Genomic DNA, 20,649 nt, shown 5'->3' on the forward strand with positions numbered 1-20,649 from the left:
ACCATGAGATTTGGCCAAGCTCCAGGCCAGACGAACACCTCCTTCAACCCTAAATCCCATAATGATCATCACAGATACCGTACGCCTCGTGCTGCCTGTCCTGAGCTGTCAGGCAGTATTGCCGTTTAAGCAACCCTCCCGTTTTACCCCTTGAGGAGGTTGCGTTTCAGCACAGGGGGAAAGTAATCACTGTGTATTCTGCACCTTGTGAACCCTGGCTGCAAGGCAGAGTTTGCAGCTAACACCAGTGATTATATTCCTGATATGCTCAGTCATTCAGCCAGTGGAGTTCTACTAGACAAATTATGTCTTTACATCGTGTTTCCACGGATTTATCTTTAAAACTGTGGTCCACCTGTGCAGACTCATTCGATTCAGAGACTATCTGACTCTTACTCCCTTCCCAATGGATGTCTTTTGAAGGTCGATTTTTTTTAAAAAGCTGCATTATTTAGTGGATGTTGAGCAAATCATTTGCTCTTGCCATTCTTTGTTTGCAAATGGGCCTAATATTTACCTCACTTGGAGCACACTGGTGTGAAGGCATTAATATTTGCAAAGTGCTTTAAAAGCCCTCAGACACAAATGAAACACCTTCCTCCCAGATAAGCCACAAAGCAAAGCTGCTCAAACAGCCTAGCTACCGCTACTGCAGCCAGGTTCAACACCGAAGCAGGAGTCACCCCAATTAGTGGATTGTAATTGATGCTTTCATGGCCAAAAATCCTCAGTTCACTGTAAATTAAACAGTGCCTGGGGATGTTTCCTGTACTGGAACACCATTGTCTGTCTCGACCCTGGAGAAGTTTTGGTCCAGGTCAACTAACACCTTACTGGTTTGAAAAAAAACAAATGGGACATTACAGATAACTGATTTTTAAAGTTTCTTACAGAAAACGATAATTGCAAATAAATCAAAACAAGGCTACACAATGCTGTATGGAAAATAGTCCAAACTTAGAAGTAGTACAGTTTTATAAATATAGCAAAAAGAGTAACCTATTCCTGCTGAAACTCTTGTGGGTTTTACAATCTTAAGAAACACTAATAGGGGTCAGATGTTTTAGGTTAAGTCATGTTAAAGTAGAAGGAAGTGTGAGTCTGTGCTCTGTGCACACATGCACGCATGGGCATCGCAGCATCTCCAGGGCACAGCCTACCTTCTCTTCTGCAATCCCTAACATAAAGTTGCATTATTACAAATACGGTAACTGCATATGCTTAATTTATAACCTTATTTCCAGGCAAACTCTATCAAAAATTTAATCTCATTTTTATATTCAGTGGTTATCTAAACCAGCCTGATTTTGTACCGTGGCTGATGCTGGCTGTTCAGATGGAAAATTCATTCTTTCTGCCCCCTCACCTGTGCCCATTTCTTTTGATCCCTCTTCCCTTGATGTCTCTTTTTGATTATCTTAGGCTAAAAACCTTAACTTAGATAGCTCTGCAAAACTTTATCTGTCCTGCTACATTCCCATCAGCATCATTTGCCAGTAACTTGCTATTTATTCTTTATATTTAAGAGCAGTCTTTTCACTCAACACTCATGCAGCACTGTCTAATAAATGCAGCTAAATGTCTACCATTGTCCCCAAAAATTTCTGTACAGTTAGAAGTTAGTATGGGCCAGGGACTATTTCCAATAGCTTTGATGCTACTTGGGAGGGTAAGAGAATTTGTAGCATTTGTACAACCGTTTCTTGCCCATTGGTCTCAGTGGCAAAAATAACAATGAAAAAACAAACCCCAAACCAACCAAACAAAAAAAACCCCACAACACTCTTACAATGGTATTTAATTTACTAAGGGAGATAAAGGCATTGCTTTTCAAAGCACATGTTTGTCACTTTGTCCTTGGAATTTTTAAAAAGGTTGCCATAGCTTCAGAAATGAATGGCCAGAAGAAGACAGCAGACCACATTGCCTCAGTTCCTGCAGAATTTACGTTAACCCCACTAGCACTGCGGTGAGAGCAATACCTCACCTTTGCCAAAAATCTATCTTCCAAAAAGGCTTCCAACCTTGAGCTGAAGACCTCAGCCAGAAGATGTACCTATTGGAGCTGATACAGAGAGAAGTAAAAACAATCAGCCGTGGTCTAGAAAATGTGGCCAGGGAGGAAAGAAGAAAGTACTGAGGTTATTTCGTCTTGGAAAGAGCAGGTGTGAGGCTGTAGACAAGCAAAGGTTTTGCAGAGGATCTCTTAGTACCAGAAACCACAAAAGGCTGAGAAATGGGTGGGAGAAATCCATGAAGACAAGTCTTTCATAAAAAACCAGAATGGTCTGGATACCACCTCCTGCTCATGAAGCCACAAAGCCACAGGTAGCCAAAACTAGGGGGATATTGTGGGAGAAAGCAGTCTTTTCTGACTTTTTCTCTTATAATCTTTCCCTGTGCAACTACTAAGGGCCAATGGCAGAGGCAGCACATGAGCTTGATGGACCTTTTGGTCCGACCAGGGATGGTCGTTCTCCTTCTCCTAAGCAGCAAGACCCCCACAACTTCCCCGGTTAGTTCTCTCCGATGCCTAATCAGTCCTACTGCTAAAAATAGCCATTGCTTATTCATGCTAAAATCATTCCAGTAATTAATAGAAAATTAATTCAAACCAGGCTGCTATGCCCCTGAGAGCATACGACCTTGCTTTGTGAAGTGAAGAAGAATTAACCAAGGTCCATCCAATGTGAGCCATCAAAACGGGAGAAACAGACTGTTCCCTGAACTCCTGACTCTTTTTTTTCTTCCATGCAGGTTTGTGGACCACAAGGGAGGAACGGCACCCGTTACCTTTCCTGCTAATGCTTTATCTATTCCCTGGCCAGCAATTATTTTGTATCATCCTTGATATTGAAATCCCTGACATTTTCTTTGTTGGTTTTATCCTTTTTTCTTTTTTTTTCTTTTTTGTGTGTTCATCTCTGGATGTTGTGTTTACAGTTCCATAAGTTCTTAACCTGGTCTATGGAAATATGGCTTAGGCAGTTGTATTGATTGTTCATCCCTCTATCCATCCACCTGCCTGCCCACGTATCTGACTGGCTATCAGCCTGCCTAGGTTCAAGCAAACTCAACGAGGAGAAAGTTCTCAAAGGTCTAGACATACTCTCGGTTTTGTGAAAATTGGTCAAATAAAGGAGAAAAACCAAAATAAGTGGTCCCTTAGCTCCTCAAGCACTCTTAGAAGTAGCAGCCGGCTGGCCAGTCAGAAAATCCATACCCTGAACATGATGCCTTTTGCCCAGCCAAAGAGGAAGGAGTCATGGGAGGGAACCAAAAGGTACATAAACAGGGAACTGGGAGCTTAGAGGACAGAGGATACACGTGCATGGAAAACTAAGCTTTGCTAGCTTTGCTGCTCATCAGAAAACTTCCTTCATGAAAACTGCACCCTTTTGGCTGTGCCCAGGCTGCCAAGTCTGTAAATCCATCTCCTCCATTCGGGCGCTGTCGGATCTCTGTTTTAATCCCAGGCACATTCCTGTCTCTATCCTTTAGCATCACAGTTTTTGCTGAAGAGACTGAGAAGGCAGTTGTTAAGTCATGTGCTCAATGCAGGGCTGTGGTATCGATTACAAAAAATCTATGCTTGGGGTCTGTGGCACCTCTGAAAAGGTTACGGCAAAGCAGGATGTGCAATTTGTAAAGGTCAAGTAGGGGAAGGGATCTCTGACTCCTGCCTGGGGATGTGTGAAGGATGATTTCATTCCAGTGACAAAACCAAAACTGTAACTGCTGAGAACAACTTTGAGTCACACCATATGAACACTTTTTTTTCCTTTTATGTGTGCATTTGTTGTTGGGCATCAGACAAAACATGACCATCTGCAAGGTAAGGGGCTATTTAGGGCTGAGTATCCAAGCTCCCACTGTAGTCAGTAGAGATATAGCCAACAAATGGAGCTGGGGGGACAATTTGTCTGACTTTAGGATAAGTTAGACAATACCCCATGCTCCCCTGACCAGGTCTTCCCTGAGGGTAGAGAGTAGCCAGGGTGGTATGGCCAGATACCACAACCCAATTGCATCGCATGAGCTCATTGTTAGTGGGTGACATGGGAAGAAACTCAGAAAATCACTGAATCGGTGTGATACAGGCAGTTAAAAACTGGTAATCTGAGGCTACACCAAAGAAAACTTTGAGGATACAGCAAGGAAACGATGAAGTAATGATAATTTTTTTCTAATCTGTATTGATTACTTTGGCTACTTAGATACTGTCAGGATGAGAGGGCAATGCTTGGAGTTAGAAACAACTTCATTCCCCTGGTGCTGCTTGCCAAAGAGCCTCCTAGCCAGTACTTAAAATAGGATATAAAGCCCTCTCTTTAGAGGTATTCATATACACCTTATTTAGCTAAAACCCCTTTCTTTTTGCAATGATTCCAAGAAACTGTGGGTTGATTTTTCAAATTGATTTTCCAGCTAAACAGTTAGAACAGGAGGAAATGACAGATATTAATCAGAATTCCCATTATGTCTCCTGGGTTCTACCACTCATCTTCTGCTGTCCTAAGCATTGGAGCATTTGATAAAGCAGCCAGGAAAAAAACTTTTTTAATGAAACAGTTTTTGTAAGAATTTGCCAATTCATCAAAATCAAATTGCTTCACGACACTGCATCTCTCCAGCCCAATTAGTTTATAATTAGTTAACACAAAGTGGAACAGTTCTAAGAGGAGGGACAAAGACAAGTACAATCTGAATTCTAGTATCTGTGGATACAGCATCTTCTCAAGCAAAAGGAAATATGACTTAAAAGGACTGCTCCTGTATCTCCTGCATCTTAATTGCATGTCCTAACCAACGGAGTTTGGCTATTGTAGACTGATCTTGCGTTCTCTACCTGGGTTTGATTGCAAAATCCATCCTGGACTTAAAATAGCTTTATTATTTCTGCAGAATGTTTCTTTGTCAACAAAATGATATTTTGTCAATAAATTCACAACAAAGTCACAAAACGGTCCGACAAGTATGTTCCCTCAAGAAAGTACTTTTCCCATATATAAGACCATGAGCTGAGCTCCTGTGCCGAAGTTTCTTCCCTAAGCTGTGTTGAAGTGGGGTAAGCAGTACCACCCATCAGTATTGGCCTCAAAATGAGGACAAGAAGGACAAAGGAGGGACATAAGTCACCATGCATTGAATGCACCACTTCCACAGGGGGAGCAATTGTCCATGATGGCCTTATAACGGGCTTGGTGTGTCCAGCCATCAGGTCTACCCTTTTCTACCTGCAGTAGCTGGACTGGAAATCGCAAGTTCTTCCCCACTGATATTCTGTGGTTTCCTATAGGGGCCAGAGTAATTAAATAATTTTCCTGATGGAAGGAAAAGGACACAGACTAGGAAGCAGCAAGCGTGTTAGGGTCCTGGTCTGAGGTCTGATGTTGCCCCGTTGTGTGATCTCAGCAAAGTCATGTTTTCTGCCTGTGTTCAAACTACCTCTTGCTACATCTGGCCATAGGAAACTGCAATGCCTGGTACGTGAAGGGATAAGAAAGTGTTTTGCGATGGTAAAGCAAGCACAGAACTGCTTTGTGATCATAGCATAGGCTACTGTCCCCACATTTTACCCCAACTCCGAAGCGTAGGCATAGGAAAATGCACTCCCTTTTTCCTGCAAACTCGGAGATGCGCAAGGCATCGCCAGCAGGAGCTGGCAGGGATCCCACACTCCGAGCCTTTTACAACCAAAAGAGCTTAGCAATTAGCAAAATAACAAAAAAATGTCAAATGCATTTTTGATGCTCTGAAGTTGCCGAGATTTTCAACAGTCTGGGCTGCTCCCACACACCGAGAGGTCTGTGCACCAGCAACGTAGCAACAGCACCACCGTATGGGAATTTCTAACCTCTACAGCCCTCAGAATTTTGTCCACTTACAGTTTGCTCCGCAGACAATATTAGCACCGTGGTGGGATTAATTTGCAGCAATGCATTGATTTCACGGTTGTCAGCAAGAACGTGTGTGATGTGAAGGTGAAATTTTTCTCCAAGGTTCGTCAGGCTAGCCTCTGAAATCTGAAATCCCAAATGGGAATAGCTGGATGTTTGGGTCTGAGCCTGGACCCTTGTAGAAATACTCAAGGTCAAACAGGTTGCTTGCTTATTAAACCTTTACAATGCTCACTGGTTGTACTTTTTTGCACCCATAGATCTCAAAATAATTCCCTTGTGATGCAGTAGTCATGACGCCTATTAGTGGAAGAGGCACAAAGAAGGGAAGGCACATGCCAAAGGTCCCTCAGCAGCCCAGTGACAGACACCCCAAGACCTTTCTGTCTTTGCTCAATGTTCTGCTCTTAATGACAGCTCCGGTCTCCGTTGCTGGACTCTGGAAGATGTCTCAGGCAGCCTAGCCTTGCCTCCCTGTGCTCTGAAGCTTACTCGAACAGCAAACCTAGAAATAAATCCTTGTAGTGTGAGCTAGACCATAACATGAAACAGCGTTAAGCATCTACAGAGGTAGCAGCTGGAGCCTATCTCTGCTGGCAGTCAAGGGCAGCCCTGGAGCAGCAGGAATCATGTTTCCTGCTGTTGGGCCAGCATCGTGCCTGTCCATCCCAAGACATGTGCACAGGAGAGTGGAAAAGAGCTGAGAGGTTGACAAGAAATCCTTTAGGCTGAGACAGGGGACATAGAGCAGAGCAAACCATGCCTGTAATCCCGCACATAGAAGAGGGTACACAGGACTAGCTACTACAGCTCCTCCTGACTGCTAGCTATCCATCCATCTCTGTGGACATCTGTATATCTACTCGTTTTTAAATCCTTCTCTCCCCTTATCTATCCATCTGTCTTCCTGTCTATCCAATCACATCTCATTTAGGATCCATGCTTCCCTCTTTACAGATAAGCCTGTAATGTGATTTGCCTTACTGTCATCTAGCGAATCAGTGTCATTTATTCCCCACCTGTTCTGACTTGGGACAGTTCGCTGCTCCTGAGGCTGCTTACATTCCAGGGAAAACAGCTGTGCAGGTGTTAGAAATTCCCACTTCGATGCCTAAAATTGGCCACTAACATCCCTTATCGTACATCCCACATCCCCACAGCCTGAGTAGATTTGCAGACATCACTGCAGACAGCACCAGCTCATTCACTGCACATATACCAAACACCTTCCAGGAGTGGAAAAGTCAATAAGTTTTCCTCTGCAGTCCATTGCAACCTCCACATGCGTACTTCAGAACATCCTGAAAAGGAGATGCAAGCCACGTTCATGCTGAGCAAGCAATGCAGTGACCTCTCTTCAGGGCCAGGCAGCCTTGGACAGCAGCTCCTCGTGTTCTTGCACTTAATTCTGGCTTGAATTAAGGCATCCGAGAAGGTGTTACACCTCTGAGCTCAGAGGCTGGAGGCTCTGCAGGATCCCCGATGATCTGGCTCTTTCAAGGACTACAGTTCATTCAGGAGCTCGGATGAGTGCGTGGAACTTCATCTTAGTTTCCTCTTTACCAGGTTCTGTTTGGGTTTTTTTTCTCTGCTGCTCATAAAAGACATGGCCACAAAAAAAAGTCAGTCTTAATACATTATCTCTATCATCTTGCAAACTTCCCTACAGCCTCTTCAGACCACCTAGCCAAACGGTTGACACAGCTCAGGAAATCGAAGGAACATTATTTTGCCTTCAGAGACACTTGGTATCTCTGTCTAGATTTCCCAGGCATCTTCTTACCTATTGCCCTTCTTGTCCTCAAATTTCCAGCTCATGCCTACCACGGTTCTCCAGCTCCTCAGTGTGATCCATGACATCATGCTCTGTACCACGATCCACCACCACCCACTTTCCCAGCCTGACACCAGGCAGGTGAACCAGGATACAGCAAATAATCAAGCCCTCTTTCCCTCCCTCCTCAACAGAAAGCTCCAGACCTGTATCTATCAGGAATCTGCTTTGACAACATAAATCAGTATAAAAAAAAAACAAACCAAAAAACAAAACCAAAACCCAAGTGAATTGTAGATATCCTTAGATTCCCAGGGAAAATAGATGGTCTTGTTCATGCAGTTAGATGAACTTGGGATTTTATAACATCAAGAAAATAAAAAATACCATGCACACACAATCCTATGGACAACTGCATATTAATGGATGTAGAATAATTATAACAGGGCACGTTTGCCATCTTCAGGAGTCGAGCAGGAACTGCACGCAAATGTTGAAAAAAACAGTGAGAAGCAACACTCGATGTAAGGTTATAGGAATTACTGGGTTCTCACACAGTCTTGGGCTGCAGCCAAGCAGGACTGGGGCATGGACAGGTTCTTAGCTGTGTGCGTGTCTTTTACAGCACCGTAAGTCCTGGTTTTCACTGGCAGCCCTGATGCTGTTAGGAAAAAAAATAGGAAGAAATAGTAGTACTAGGAGAGTTTGACTGGCAGCAAGTCAGGCTGCTGAGGATGAAAAGACCACTCTGTCTTGCTTATCGATGAGTTGCTTGAAGGAAGAAATATTTAATTCAAGGCCTGGGTGGATTTCATAGCATGACTAGGTTATGCTTTCCCCTTAGCTCTATCCTTCCCTAACATAAGGAACCAAACCCTACAGGGACGATCATAAGGGATTAAAAAAGAAAAATAGCCTTAAATATCTCTGAATAAGGAACACCAGAGTCTGAGAACATATTGCCACTTTTTTTATCCAGCTATTCCATAGAAGTTGGCTATAAATGAGATGGTCTGCAAAAATACTATGAAGCAAAAGTCAATAGAGACAGAAAGAAAGTGTTGGTCGATTGGGGTTTTTTCCTTTTAAACAGAAGTTCAAGAGTCCGAGGGGAAGCACTTAAGATCCCCACAGAGGAAATAGGATTTGCAAACTCATCCCCTGCACCAGATTCTCCACTGGTGTAAATCAAGGCAGTGTCATTAACTTCAGCAGACTTAGTCTTGCTCACCTTCTGTCACTCATCCCAAAGTCCCTGATCAAGAGCGATGATCCACCAACACGCCAGCACACCTTACTTTCAATTTGAAGAAGTGCCTGGTGTCCTAAGAGCTAAACTGTGTAAGAGCAAATCCCTGAAGGTTATTACTGCAAAGCACTAAGTTCCTGAGTTTTCAGAAAAACCCTAAATAAAGCAAGAAACCATGGCAAATTGAATTTAGCAGAAAGGCCTGTTTTCTTTTACGCCGGTATGTACTGAGAAGTGGTCAAAGGACATGAGGGATGGGAGAGGTCTCTAATCAACCCTCAAAAGCAAACATTCACACTTCAGTTCGGAATGTGGCTGAACTCACCCTCGTCTGTGATGAGAAGTGGCATTTCTTTGACAAGCCTGAATTGTTTACAATACACGCTGATGTGAGTTCAAGTGTCAAAATGGTACTCAACCTATCCTAGACAGACAGACTGGCAGACAAAAAGAAGCGTGCCACAGTACAGATGTGGCAGAAGAAAATAATACCAAAGCCATCACAAAGTCCCTTTGGTTTCAACGCACACATAAAAAAAAAAAAATTGAATTGGCCGTTGTCTTTTACTAGACTACAGACAATACATACGAATAAGGGCAAATGGGCACCTGGAAGAGGCCAATGCACTGTAATTTGCCCACATACCTTGCTACCACATGCCACGAGTGTCACAGAGACACTCACACATGCAGATAAATAGCCGGAGGTGTTTATTAAAAGAACGTTCTGTCCTCGGTTTAAACACAATAGCTCCACTCAGGATAGCAATGGGGGTGGAGAGCCTTGTTCACAGGGTGCAACCACAGCCTCGCTGGCTCTGGAGAAATGCATAAGGCCAGCCTTGTTCTAAAGAATTTGGGTTTCTTCCACTCATGTGAACACTTTGCCCAAGGGTAGGAGGAAAGGCAGGGGCGTAGTGGTGGAGAGGAGCTGCTGGTAGCTCCAAAAATTGCAGTCAGATAGGAGAGGCACCTAACGCAAATACCACCACCAGAAACCAACCCCTCCATTGGTCCAGCGAGCAGCCTCGCTCAGGTGCCTTCACAGGGTAACCTTCTGGGCATGCCTGATTGCTGCCTCCCACAGTATATAAACTGTCCCGGGAGGAAACAATCCGTATTCAGCACGAGAGAGGCTATCCCAAAATGAAGGTTTTCCTTGTCCTCCTGCTGGGAGCAGTCCTGTGCTTGGACTCAGGTAAGACAGCACGGAGTCCCTGACCCACGTCCCCTCCAGCAGATCGTCAGCTGGGAAAAAAGACTTGTGATGGAGTTTGGCAGTGAGGGAAGAAATGCTGACACAGTTGGCATATGAAGAATTTTGCTTTTTGATGGGATGTTGCATGGAAAAAATGCATAGTTCCACCCTGCTGAGGGTGTGATCCTAGTGCTGGGTCGAACAGCTTCCAGGAAGGATAAATCCTATACAAAACTGAATTTAACTGAAATCAAAATTATTTAAGCCAGACCATATAGTTATGGGGGCGGGGGGTGGGAGGTGGTGAAGTGGGGTGGGAGCATTATTTTTCTTCTTCCCAGGCTATCAAAATTGCAATGTTTCTGCAAAGGTAAGTTTTGTTCCAACTTGTTTTCTGATTCTTCATTTCAAAAGTGGCACGGATTGTCAGGATTTTAATGGGACAGAAAAAGGGAGAATGCCATGGCATGTTATTTTATAAACTGGATGGGTGGGATTCAGACACTGTCAGATTTTTCTAGCCTTACTGGGAAAAAAAAAGTTTAAACCAGCTTTTCCGTTACCAGAGAAGAGAAGAAGCAGGTCTGAGCAGAAACGTTTCTCAATCAGCTGAGAATGTTTAAGGAAAAGGCTGGGAAGAATCTTGTACAGTCCTAGCCACATCTTCTCTTCTGCCAGCTTCCATCAGAGTGCTCTGAAATTTGACTTACATTGCATTAAAAGTCAGATAAATGTGAGAGCAGAGTGCAGCACTACAGACAAACTGGGGTTTGGCTCCTTCCCTCTGTGACTGCATCAGTCATTTATACCAGAACAGCTTGGACAGAGGGAGACCAAGTGCATCAAATCACTTCTTGTTCCTGCTCTGAATAACACTAATTTCTAAATAGGGCTTTTCTGTGTCCTAACAGAGTATTTTAGGCATTAGGGTATTGACCTGAGGGATTCATGATACAAGCCTGGTGGTCATGGGGTTAAAGTACATACATAAACATAAACTCTCACACTTGCAAGGCTCCAGCGATGCCCTGGGGCACAGGTAGGTAATAGGAACAGGTAATTGCACCGTGCTCTCACTCCTCTGAGGACTGTTTTTCATCAGGGCTAGACACTTGTAAGCTGCAATGCTTATTCTGCCTTTGCCTGATGTGTATAACAGCACAGCAGACATTAACAACACTGACTTGCATCCCCCACAGAGTGGCATGTCCGTGAGGGGGTGGAAACACGTGGTGACCTGGTTTTCAGAGGGAAGTGAAAGCTGTGTTTGCACTTTGTTTTCTAAGAGGGGGTGATGGAGAGTACGTGTCACAAGTTGGTCAAACTGAGACAACGGGCTGGAAGAGACCCTGCAAATTGCCTGCTCCATCCCTCCCTCATCCTCTCTTCCCTCTGGGCTTTCCCTCTTTCATTCAACCCTGGCAATGCCTCAGCTGAAGCTCACAAGCCCACCTGGTAAAACATTAATGTTTAAAGAGGCAGACAAATAATATCATCCTGTCATTCTGGGGACTTCATCCCTTCATCCCAGCTCAGGAGGTGGGAATATCACAAAATGCCTGTTCCAGACAGGAACTGAGTTAGGCATCCCAAGTGCAGAGGGAGAAGCTTTTGGGAAGCACTTCCCACTGACTGATGAGATCAGTCAATGAGACCAGCTATCCAGCTGGTCTCTTTTTGCTCCCTCACTTCACTGACTACATCTGAAACATCTTCAGCACGTGCAAAACTTGACTCTCACCTCAAGCGAGCGTACTAATCTCCACCGAAAATGGAAAACCCATTGTTTTCCCAATAACACAGGTGCTGTCTTCCTTTGAGGACCCACAGGAACGGTCCTGTTTCCCAGTGCAAGCACGAAGTTGGGTTTCCTGGAAAGCTTCATATAGATTTGTCTTATAACCCCTCTTGGTCTCTTGCAGGTTCTTCTTTGCAGTGTTACAGCTGCACATCACAGCTCAGCAATGCCAACTGTCAGAATAAAGTGGACTGTAAGGAGCAGGAAACATGCAAGACAGATGTGATCAGTAAGTCAAAGTGGGAATGGGCAATATCTTAGTTGTGATGTTGGAGCCAAGCATGGTCCCAGCCTCAGATGTCCAAGCCACCCTCACCTACTCTAGATACACCAGCTGGTGTGGGCCAGCAAATCTCAGTGTGCAGCAGGAAGAGAAAAGCCATCTGGGGAGAAATGATAGAAGAAAAATATTTATCCCTTGGTGATAGCTGGTCCCTTGATAGTGGTGCTGGTAGTGGTGCTGGCCATCACCAACTCTTCTCCCCACACTGGCCACAAGAGTGTGATTATAAAGTCATATTGGTACGTGCATTCTGTACCCCATAAATTCCTCAGTGTTTGCCAATAGATCATGCTAAAAACTGAGCAGTATGGCCAGTACAGTGCCAGTGCCTGGAATGAATCTCAGGAGGGTGTGCTTGACATTGCAAATACCTACTAATGTCTCTCACCTGTACAAAATTAGGTTTATTTCTCCTTCATAACACCAAAAATTTTTTGCTTACAAGGGCAATAGTTAAGTTTGTGGCTTTGAAAAATTTGGAACATTAATTAAAATGTGAGGGGCTGAGTCTGGTGAAACCTAGTCATGAAGTTAGGAGGAGCATTCAACGACAGATTGAGCTGACTTTAGGTGAATTCAATGAAAATAATAGAATTTCACCTAGGCTGACCTACAGCCAGCTCTGAATGCAGCCATCTGTCCATCTCTGGGTAAACTCCTTTAACAGATTATGATTTAATTTTCCCATTCTAGATCTGGCAAAAAAATGTTTGCCCTGTCCAGACCTGTGGTGACAGCTCAGTTGCTCTTAGACCTGGGGCACAAAACCATCAGTGGCATATTCAAACTGATCTCTGTCAGGCAGTAAATGCAATACCTCCAGTAGGCTTTGTCCTTGTTGGAAATGTGCAAACCCATGGCCATGCACTTACATGCAGGAGAGGCAACACATTAACCTTAGCCCTATACACTGAATTTGCATATGTCAAAGACTTGGTGCCCAGAATAGATTGTGCAAGATCAGGAGCAATCACGCAGACCATAATCTGCTGGTAACCAGCAGTTACTGAGTACGACCTGGCCACAGAAAAATAGGTTGTGCCTCTCAGAAACAAATGAAACTGTAACTCTGTCGTCTGTGAAATGTGGAGAGCCATGTTTCCGTAACTTCCCTGCGTGTTGAAAGGCTCTGTGCAACAAAGATGTATGGCATATAAGCAAAGATTACCCCACATGTTTGCTCCTCATCCATTAGTAACTTAGACTCCCCAACAGAGGTGTTAATAGCTACTTGCATTATTAATTAATTTATTAGAATTTCTGTAGCTGGTGCATTTTTAGAAAGCCCTGAGAATTGTGCTGTGGAATACACTGCCTTAAGCAAACACTCGGGCATTGAAATCCTTCTCCCCTTGCTGACAAACTGACACCCCAAAAATAGAACCTGCTACAGTGAAACTTGCAGCTGTTTCGAAACACTCATTTTTTTTCCAAGAAGTGAGTTCAGATAAGAATAACATCTCATTATTCAGTTCCATGAGGCTTGGCTTGCATTGAATCCTTGTAGTAATGGTCCTGCTTTCCTTCCAGGAGTCATAGGGCTCTTCAGCATCATCAGCAAGGGCTGTGACCCGTCATGTGAATCATTCCATCAGGACTTCGGCGTAGGCAACAGGAATATCTCCTGCTGCAGCAGCAACCTCTGCAATGTCAACGCAGCAGGCAGTGTGAGGTGCAGCTATGGGATGGCAGCAGGGATAGCAGCCGGCGTGCTCTGGACCTTCCTGAACAACAGACTGTGAGGAGCAAAGGGGACTCCCACGACCACAGAAAGCCTTCGAGCACCCCTCTTATGACAAGAATTGTAACCGGGATCAGTGTGGTGTGTTGGGCACACAGCATCCTTGGAGCTGATGGCAGATCTTTGCCATATGATAGCTTCTTCATTACTGTTATTGTATTCCTGTAGTGCTACCAGATAAGAAAACATGTGTACATGCTATCTGCATAACACCTAAAATATGCTTATTTCTGAATCAAGTGTGGATGTGTTACCTCTGTATCACTTAGTCAGGTATTTCTGCACCCAGCAGCAACTGCAAGTGGGTGTGTTGCATGTCTGGCCAATGTTCAGTCTTGGCCATTGCTGTGTAACGATGATATGTGCTGAGACGTGCCGTGGCAGAGCAGAATAGAGGTGGGAACTGCACCTCCAAAGCTTGAGGGGCTCTGGCTTATGACAAACGCTGGAGGGCATATACCCCAAGAAAACCTGTGAAGAGCAATCACACCCAAAGGGGAACTTGCTTGTGACCTAGAGACCCTGGGACCCTGCACCTTGTTAGCTACCATGCAAGGCAAAAACAGTGCTCACCTTCCCTGCTGCCTGTGCATACAGCCATTCATATGCCTACCCATCGCTGTAGCATCCTTGGGATGATGAGCAGGACTGCACATTCAGGTACCTGGACAACCATGGTGGGCAATAACCATTGGAGTGAAGTGGAAAGGGTGTCCCCGTGGTGTCCTGGTCAACCAATCCAATTCTGGGATTGCCAGTCTCCATGCTGGCCATAGTGGCATCCTGTGAAGGTCCCCATCTCCCACAGGCAGGTTCTCAAGCTTTCTTCACCAAGTTCCTCCTTGATCCGTTCCCCATGCCACAGCTTGGGACACAGGTCCTGTCACAAGGTTGAAGAGGTGTTTATCTTAAAGGTCCTGTGGGCTTGCCTAGCAGACCAGGGAGAGTGGAGAAAGTAACCATCAGAGCTCCTATTTTCCCCTCTGGGTACCTTGATCGTGGAGGTGAGCACGCACCCACTTCCATTCCCAGGTGAGATACAGTAAGTGAGAGATGGGGAGGAGGCAAGCGTGGGGAAAAGACGAAGGAAAACAAGAGCAAGGGAGCTAGGGAAAAGCATGGGGCTGACTTCTCCCCTCCTGAGGTGCTCTCAGGACAGGGCTAGGAGTGCTGAAGAACAGGGTGAGACTGGTCTTTCCTGAAGATTCATCGAGGTCATGAGGATACCCACAGAGTCCTTTATTCCCTTCTTCATAATAGAAATTTCCCTTCTTCACCCACTGATCTTTCCCTTTTCCTGGGACTCCCTGCTGAAGCCAGAGTGGCTCTCTCCACTTGTCGCATATAGAAGATTTGGCTTACATCTGATGAAGGAGCGGCTTAGTGCAGCCTCTGGCACTGCTACAATCATGCTTTGCCCACTTTTACTGGTGTAATGAATGTGGCAGCCGTGCAAGCTTCAAATATCTGAAAAACCATTTCAAGCCCTCTCTGCTGCTGATACCAATGAGGTATCTGCGTGCAAAGCAGACTTTATAGTTTTAACACCTCTTCTACACAGTTATAGCCCCTTTATATAGTTACAGACTCTGAATTATAGTTTGCCTTCTCCAGATAGTTTATTTTATGGATATAAACTTGGGTGTTCCCACCTTGCATTGGGAGATCCCGTATAGTGTTTGGCAAAGGCAGCAGAGTACTATACAAAGTACTATACAAAGTTGCCTGAAAGAAATCCTCAAATTTCTTTCCTCCAAGAAATACATATGAGAAGAAATCTGAAAAACAAGGTAGAAAACATTCTGGAGAAGGCCAGTGTGTCACGTGGGCTTCCTCCCAATATACAACAAAAGAAGGAAGACAAGGCTGGTGTCAGCGGAGTGTACACAGATGGGCCTGTGGTTTGGATTTGTGTGGCAGGGTTTTGGTAGCAGGGGTGGCTCCTGTGAGAAGCTGCTAGAAGCTTCCCCGGCTCCAAGTCAGACCCGCCTCTGGCCCAGGCTGACCCAATCAGCAATGGTGGTAACACCTGTGGGAGAACAGATTTAAGAAGGGGAACCTGCAGTGAGTGAGGAGATTGGAATGTGAGAGGAACAGCTCTGCAGATACCGAGGTCAGTGAGGAAGGCAGGGAGGAGGGGATGCCCCTGCAGCCTGTGGGGAGACGGCAGGCTGTCCCCCCCCAGCCCATGGAGGGGAGTGGGGGAGCAGATGCCCACCTGCAGCCCAGGGAGAGAGGAGCCCACGCCGGAGCAGGGGGATGCCCCCCAGGATGGCCAGGACTCCATGGGAAAGCCCACGCTGGAGCAGGCTGTGCCTGAAGGACTGCAGCCCACGGAAAGGACCCAGGCCAGAGCAAATCATGAAGAACTGTCTCCCGTGGGAGGGAGCCCACGGCGGAGCAGGGGACGAGTGAGGAGTCCTCCCCCTGAGGAGGAAGGAGCGGCAGAGACAACGTGTGAGGAACCGACCCCAGCCCCCATTCCCCTGCGCCGCCGGGGGGAGGAGGTGGAGAGAACCAGGAGTGGAGTTGAGCCTGGGAAGAAACAAGGGGTGGGGGTAAGGTGTTTTAAGATTTGGGGTTTACTTCCCATTATCCTTGTTTTGATTTGATTGGTAGTAGATTAAATTGATTTTGTTTTTTCCCCAAGTTGAGCCTGTCTTTTGCTCATGACCGTAAGTGGTGAGTGATCGCTCCCTGTCCTTGTCCCAACCCACAAGCTTTTCTTTGTATTTTCTCCTCCTCATCCCACAGAGGCCAGGGGGGAGGAGTGAGCAGGCAGCTTCACAGTGCTTTGTTACCGGCTGGGCTTAAACCACGACAGCCTCGAAGAACCCCGGGTGGGAACAATAAGACAGGCTGGACCCATGAAGTCAAGGAGCTCTGAAGTCAGGAGAGCAGTGGGTGGAGGACTAAAAGGGGAGAGAGATTGGCCAAGAGCCCCATTTTCCTCTCTCATACCCTAAGAACTATTGGAGCTGCAAAGGGTGTGCAGAGCCACGGGCTGAAATAACAAAGAAGCATTTACCTGGTGGAGATGAGTCACCTGGGGGACCCATAGCCACGGGACAAGGGCCAGCATCAAATTTTGGATGAAGTAAATGGGATGTCAGAAGATAATGACACTGTCTGCTATTGTGAAAGAGAAAAGTACATAAATCCTTGGGACGCAAGACATTAACAAGCTGCTAGTTGTAGGAAGCAGGGAAGGGGTTTTCCCAGAAGGAAAATCCAGAATGAACCACCTTCCTTGTATGAGTCGAGTCTGTTTATTAGCAGAGGAAGGATATGGGACATGTGGGGTGATTTATTCTCGTTTTTGCAAACCTCCTGAGTCTTAGTCACTAAAGAGGGGGCTCTGTACCTCTGTACCTCTCCCATCCAGGCTGTCTTCTGCATGGGTGACCAGCTCCATGACTGCTCCAGTCCAGGAGATCATCTTCTTACACTGGAGGAAGGTCCCTGACACATTACTGTCCTTTTCCCATTTTCTGAAACAATTCCCAGGCAGTCAGGCATGCCCACATCCAGTGGCCTTTCTCAACAAGAAATTTGGTTGCAATGGCCCTTTCTGGAGACTGGGAGTTCAGCTCTGCAGAAATGGCCAAAACATGTTAGCCAGCACGAGAGCCATTGGAGTCCCCAGGGACACTGGGTGAGACACAGCCTCTTCCAGCTTCTGGAGGGGTCAAACACATTCAGCCCTGAAAATAAGAGAGGTGTCAAAAGTCTTTAGGATGAATGGGGCCTGTTCACCTGTGTTATAACATATTGGTCTCATGTGGCAATGATGTCTACTTGCTGGAGCACAGCGTTTAAGAATTTCTTGCTGGAGCCAAGGGGGGACTTTCCCATGCTCTGGTGGTTGAGACCTGATGTCTAGACCTTTACAGGCTGAAGGTATGATTTCTTCTCCCAGTTTCTTGTCTGTACATATTCTGGAAGGAGTCCATGATTGACCACTGAGTGATTCTCCTCTGGATTTATCTGGAGATATATCCTCTCTGTGGATATATCTGGAGTTTTGGCATGCAGTGCTGGAGGTGGGGGGGATTAGATAGTTAGAGAAGGTGCAACAGGGAGAAACCATGACTGGGATAGACACAGTAAAGAGCAGGGTAGGAAGCCCCTGCAGATGCAATGCGGCGCTAACAGTTGGAACTTACTGCTGCTTGACGGGTGCCTGGCACGGCACTTACAATAGCACAAAACCACGCTCTCCATTCAGGTCACCGACAGCCAGCCTCAAAAACAACCTTTTAAATTCTGGGAAGGATTAGGAGGTGGCAAACTGGAGCAGATAAATGACTCAGCCATGGGTCAGAACCTGGGCTGGGTCAGGGCAGGACCAGGAAGATGACTGTTTTTCCAAGTGCTGTGACTGCACGTTGACAGAAAGGCTGGCCTCCCCTCCTGCCTTGTAAACCCCTAACAAACATAAACAGGACTCAGTCCCTCCTGCTCTGATCTGCACCCTCTGTCAGCAGCGTGCTCTCTTGGTACAGATGATCTGGCATCACGCAACTGTGCGAGCCCTGGCTAAAGGTCGATTTACTCTCAGGGTGCTGAGAAAAAGGCCTAAGAGCTGTTTGCTGGGTGACAGACAAGCACAGCATTTATTTGAAAAACAAGGCTATTTTTTTGGCCCAAGCAAGTTGCTTCTTGACATTGCTGGCTGAGCAGTTTTATCAGTTCTTCTCCTATCTTTTCCACACTTATCAAAAGGCCTAAAATTGAGGACAGTCTCTTTAAGCAACTCAATCCATCATGTATGCAAGAGATTTCTATTCCTCCAGGATCAAACTGCAGTTCATTTATTTAAATAATGAATAGCTGGACAATAAAATGGATGTTGTTTTTTTTTTTTCAAGGGCAGCAGCTGCACTTTTCTAAAAGCTGCAGTTGCGTTATGGACTAAATGTAAACACACAATTCTCTGTTGAGGTTACCTCTTACAGATGGAAAGAGTAAAGCAACTCTGATCTAGAGTAACTGCTTTGGTATGATTTTTGTGGTAGGAAACATTACAGAGTAAAAGTGCTGCTTATATTATATTATTGTTATGATGCTGTATTTGCTACTGGTAGTATTAGCTAGTATTCATTATCTCTGTGGACAGGGATTAGGGCATACAGTATTTCCTATGGCCCGGTAGAAGTTATACCCAGTGCCTGTACCTGGCCTGAAAAATGTCACCAAGGTCCCCTGAATTCAACCCAATCTGTGGCAGCTGGTTAAAAACATTTGATCACACTGGAGAAAGTCTCTTGGGCAGAGAGGCCAGATGAGCTGGCATTTAAGGACCAGCAGTTCCTTGCTGTGTTCCACATTTCCTTTGTGGCCTGGGGCAAGTTACACAGTGTCTCCATACCTCTGCCTTGTACAGATGTTATCAAGTCCAATACATCGAAAGATGCTCAGATAGTGACTTTAATGGGGCCAGGGGAGAGACTTAGGCTAAAAATAAGCTCAAATAGAGTCAGCTAGCATAACAGAGCTGGGGAAGGATTACCCGCTACCAACCCACCCTGCACAGCCACATTCCTGCTCTGAGTTATGCACACACTGTTGTGCAATCAGGCTTTCTGTGGCCCAAATAGACCAGAAAGAAAGCCTGCAGTTAGCTCCACTCTGCCAGCTATTCAGCCACTGGACAGTCACTAAAAGCAATCAAAAGAACTGCCCTTTGATTGCAGAACATCCCTAAAGTAACTGTACCTGCCGCTCACCCGCAGCAAGGCTGGCTGGACAAGGCTGATGAAGCCAACTTCATCCCATGCCATCTTGACTAATCCCACTCCCATCCTGCCACTTGACACCTCTGTGTGGCAGAGAGATCCCTCGCTACCTCATTTCTGACCTTACCTTGAGCCCTAGTAATGCCTTTCTAAGCTAAATCCCAGGACTCCCTGCAAACCAGATGCTGCACGCATGACTACCCTCTTGATGCTTTCAACTCACAGCTCCTATTGCAGCCCTTATCTCCTCCCTGTATGCTTCTCTGATTTCTCATCCACAAGCCCATATTATGGGGGCATCACCTTATAAAGTCACCAGCTCATTAAAACACCTCTTGCTATGTGCCTCTACCAGAATTTTTATACCCCAGCTATGTTCACCACCCACACTGAAATAGCCTCTACGCCCTTCATAGGCACATGTTCACCTCTGCCAGTGTTTCCCCACCTGAATCACTTAGAGACGCCGTGACCCAGCCCTGGACCCTTTCACAGCTCTGCTGGCGGTCCTCCGTGGCTGGGGTAGTTTGATTTGCCTCCATACACCTCCCCTTCAACAGAGATGAGAGGAATGGGGCTGAGTCAGGAAAGGAAAGTGTTTTGCTCCTTCCTCTCTTGTTATTTTTATTAAAGATTCCGTCTGTCCTCAAGGGAATTTGTGGAATGAAGACTTCACCCAGGGCAGGTGAGTGAAAGTGGAGTGGTGGGCAGGGAGGGGACTTGTTTTCATCAGGGGTCACTACACGTTGAATTATTTGCAGGGACCCACCTGTCCTCCTGGGTGGCTGTGTGGTACCACACACGTGGGTGCCTTTGGTCCAAACTAGTTGTGTCTTCTGCTCTGGATTTGTGTTCAGCTGTATCCTTTAAACTTGCTTTCTGCAATATAGCAAGGGTAACATGTCTGTTTGTTCTCGCAGACAAATTGAAGAGAAAATGATGTAATCTCTGTCTGTAACATCCACTGT

General features: G+C 45.7%; 1 protein-coding gene across 1 annotated transcript; it reads left to right on the forward strand.

The window, feature by feature from the left end:
• Window positions 1-9,704: 9,704 nt before the first annotated feature.
• Window positions 9,705-14,178, forward strand: PSCA (prostate stem cell antigen). The gene is made up of 3 exons (XM_052788611.1): window positions 9,705-10,121; window positions 12,044-12,148; window positions 13,733-14,178. The coding sequence occupies exons 1-3, from the start codon at window positions 10,070-10,072 to the stop codon at window positions 13,942-13,944; spliced, it is 369 nt and encodes a 122-aa protein (XP_052644571.1). The 5' UTR covers window positions 9,705-10,069; the 3' UTR covers window positions 13,945-14,178.
• Window positions 14,179-20,649: the final 6,471 nt, after the last annotated feature.

This window comes from Harpia harpyja, chromosome 5 (genome assembly GCF_026419915.1).
Source record: "Harpia harpyja isolate bHarHar1 chromosome 5, bHarHar1 primary haplotype, whole genome shotgun sequence".
NCBI classification, from domain to species: Eukaryota; Metazoa; Chordata; class Aves; order Accipitriformes; family Accipitridae; genus Harpia; species Harpia harpyja.

What these genes read in the sequence shown, in the direction of transcription:
- PSCA (XM_052788611.1), top strand. Translation starts at nt 10,070, where the DNA reads ATGAAGGTTTTCCTTGTCCTCCTGCTGGGAGCAGTCCTGTGCTTGGAC. An exon ending in AGTCCTGTGCTTGGACTCAG is followed by an intron (nt 10,122 to 12,043) that starts GTAAGACAGCAC and finishes GGTCTCTTGCAG; the next exon opens with GTTCTTCTTTGCAGTGTTAC. An exon ending in ATGCAAGACAGATGTGATCA is followed by an intron (nt 12,149 to 13,732) that starts GTAAGTCAAAGT and finishes CTTTCCTTCCAG; the next exon opens with GAGTCATAGGGCTCTTCAGC.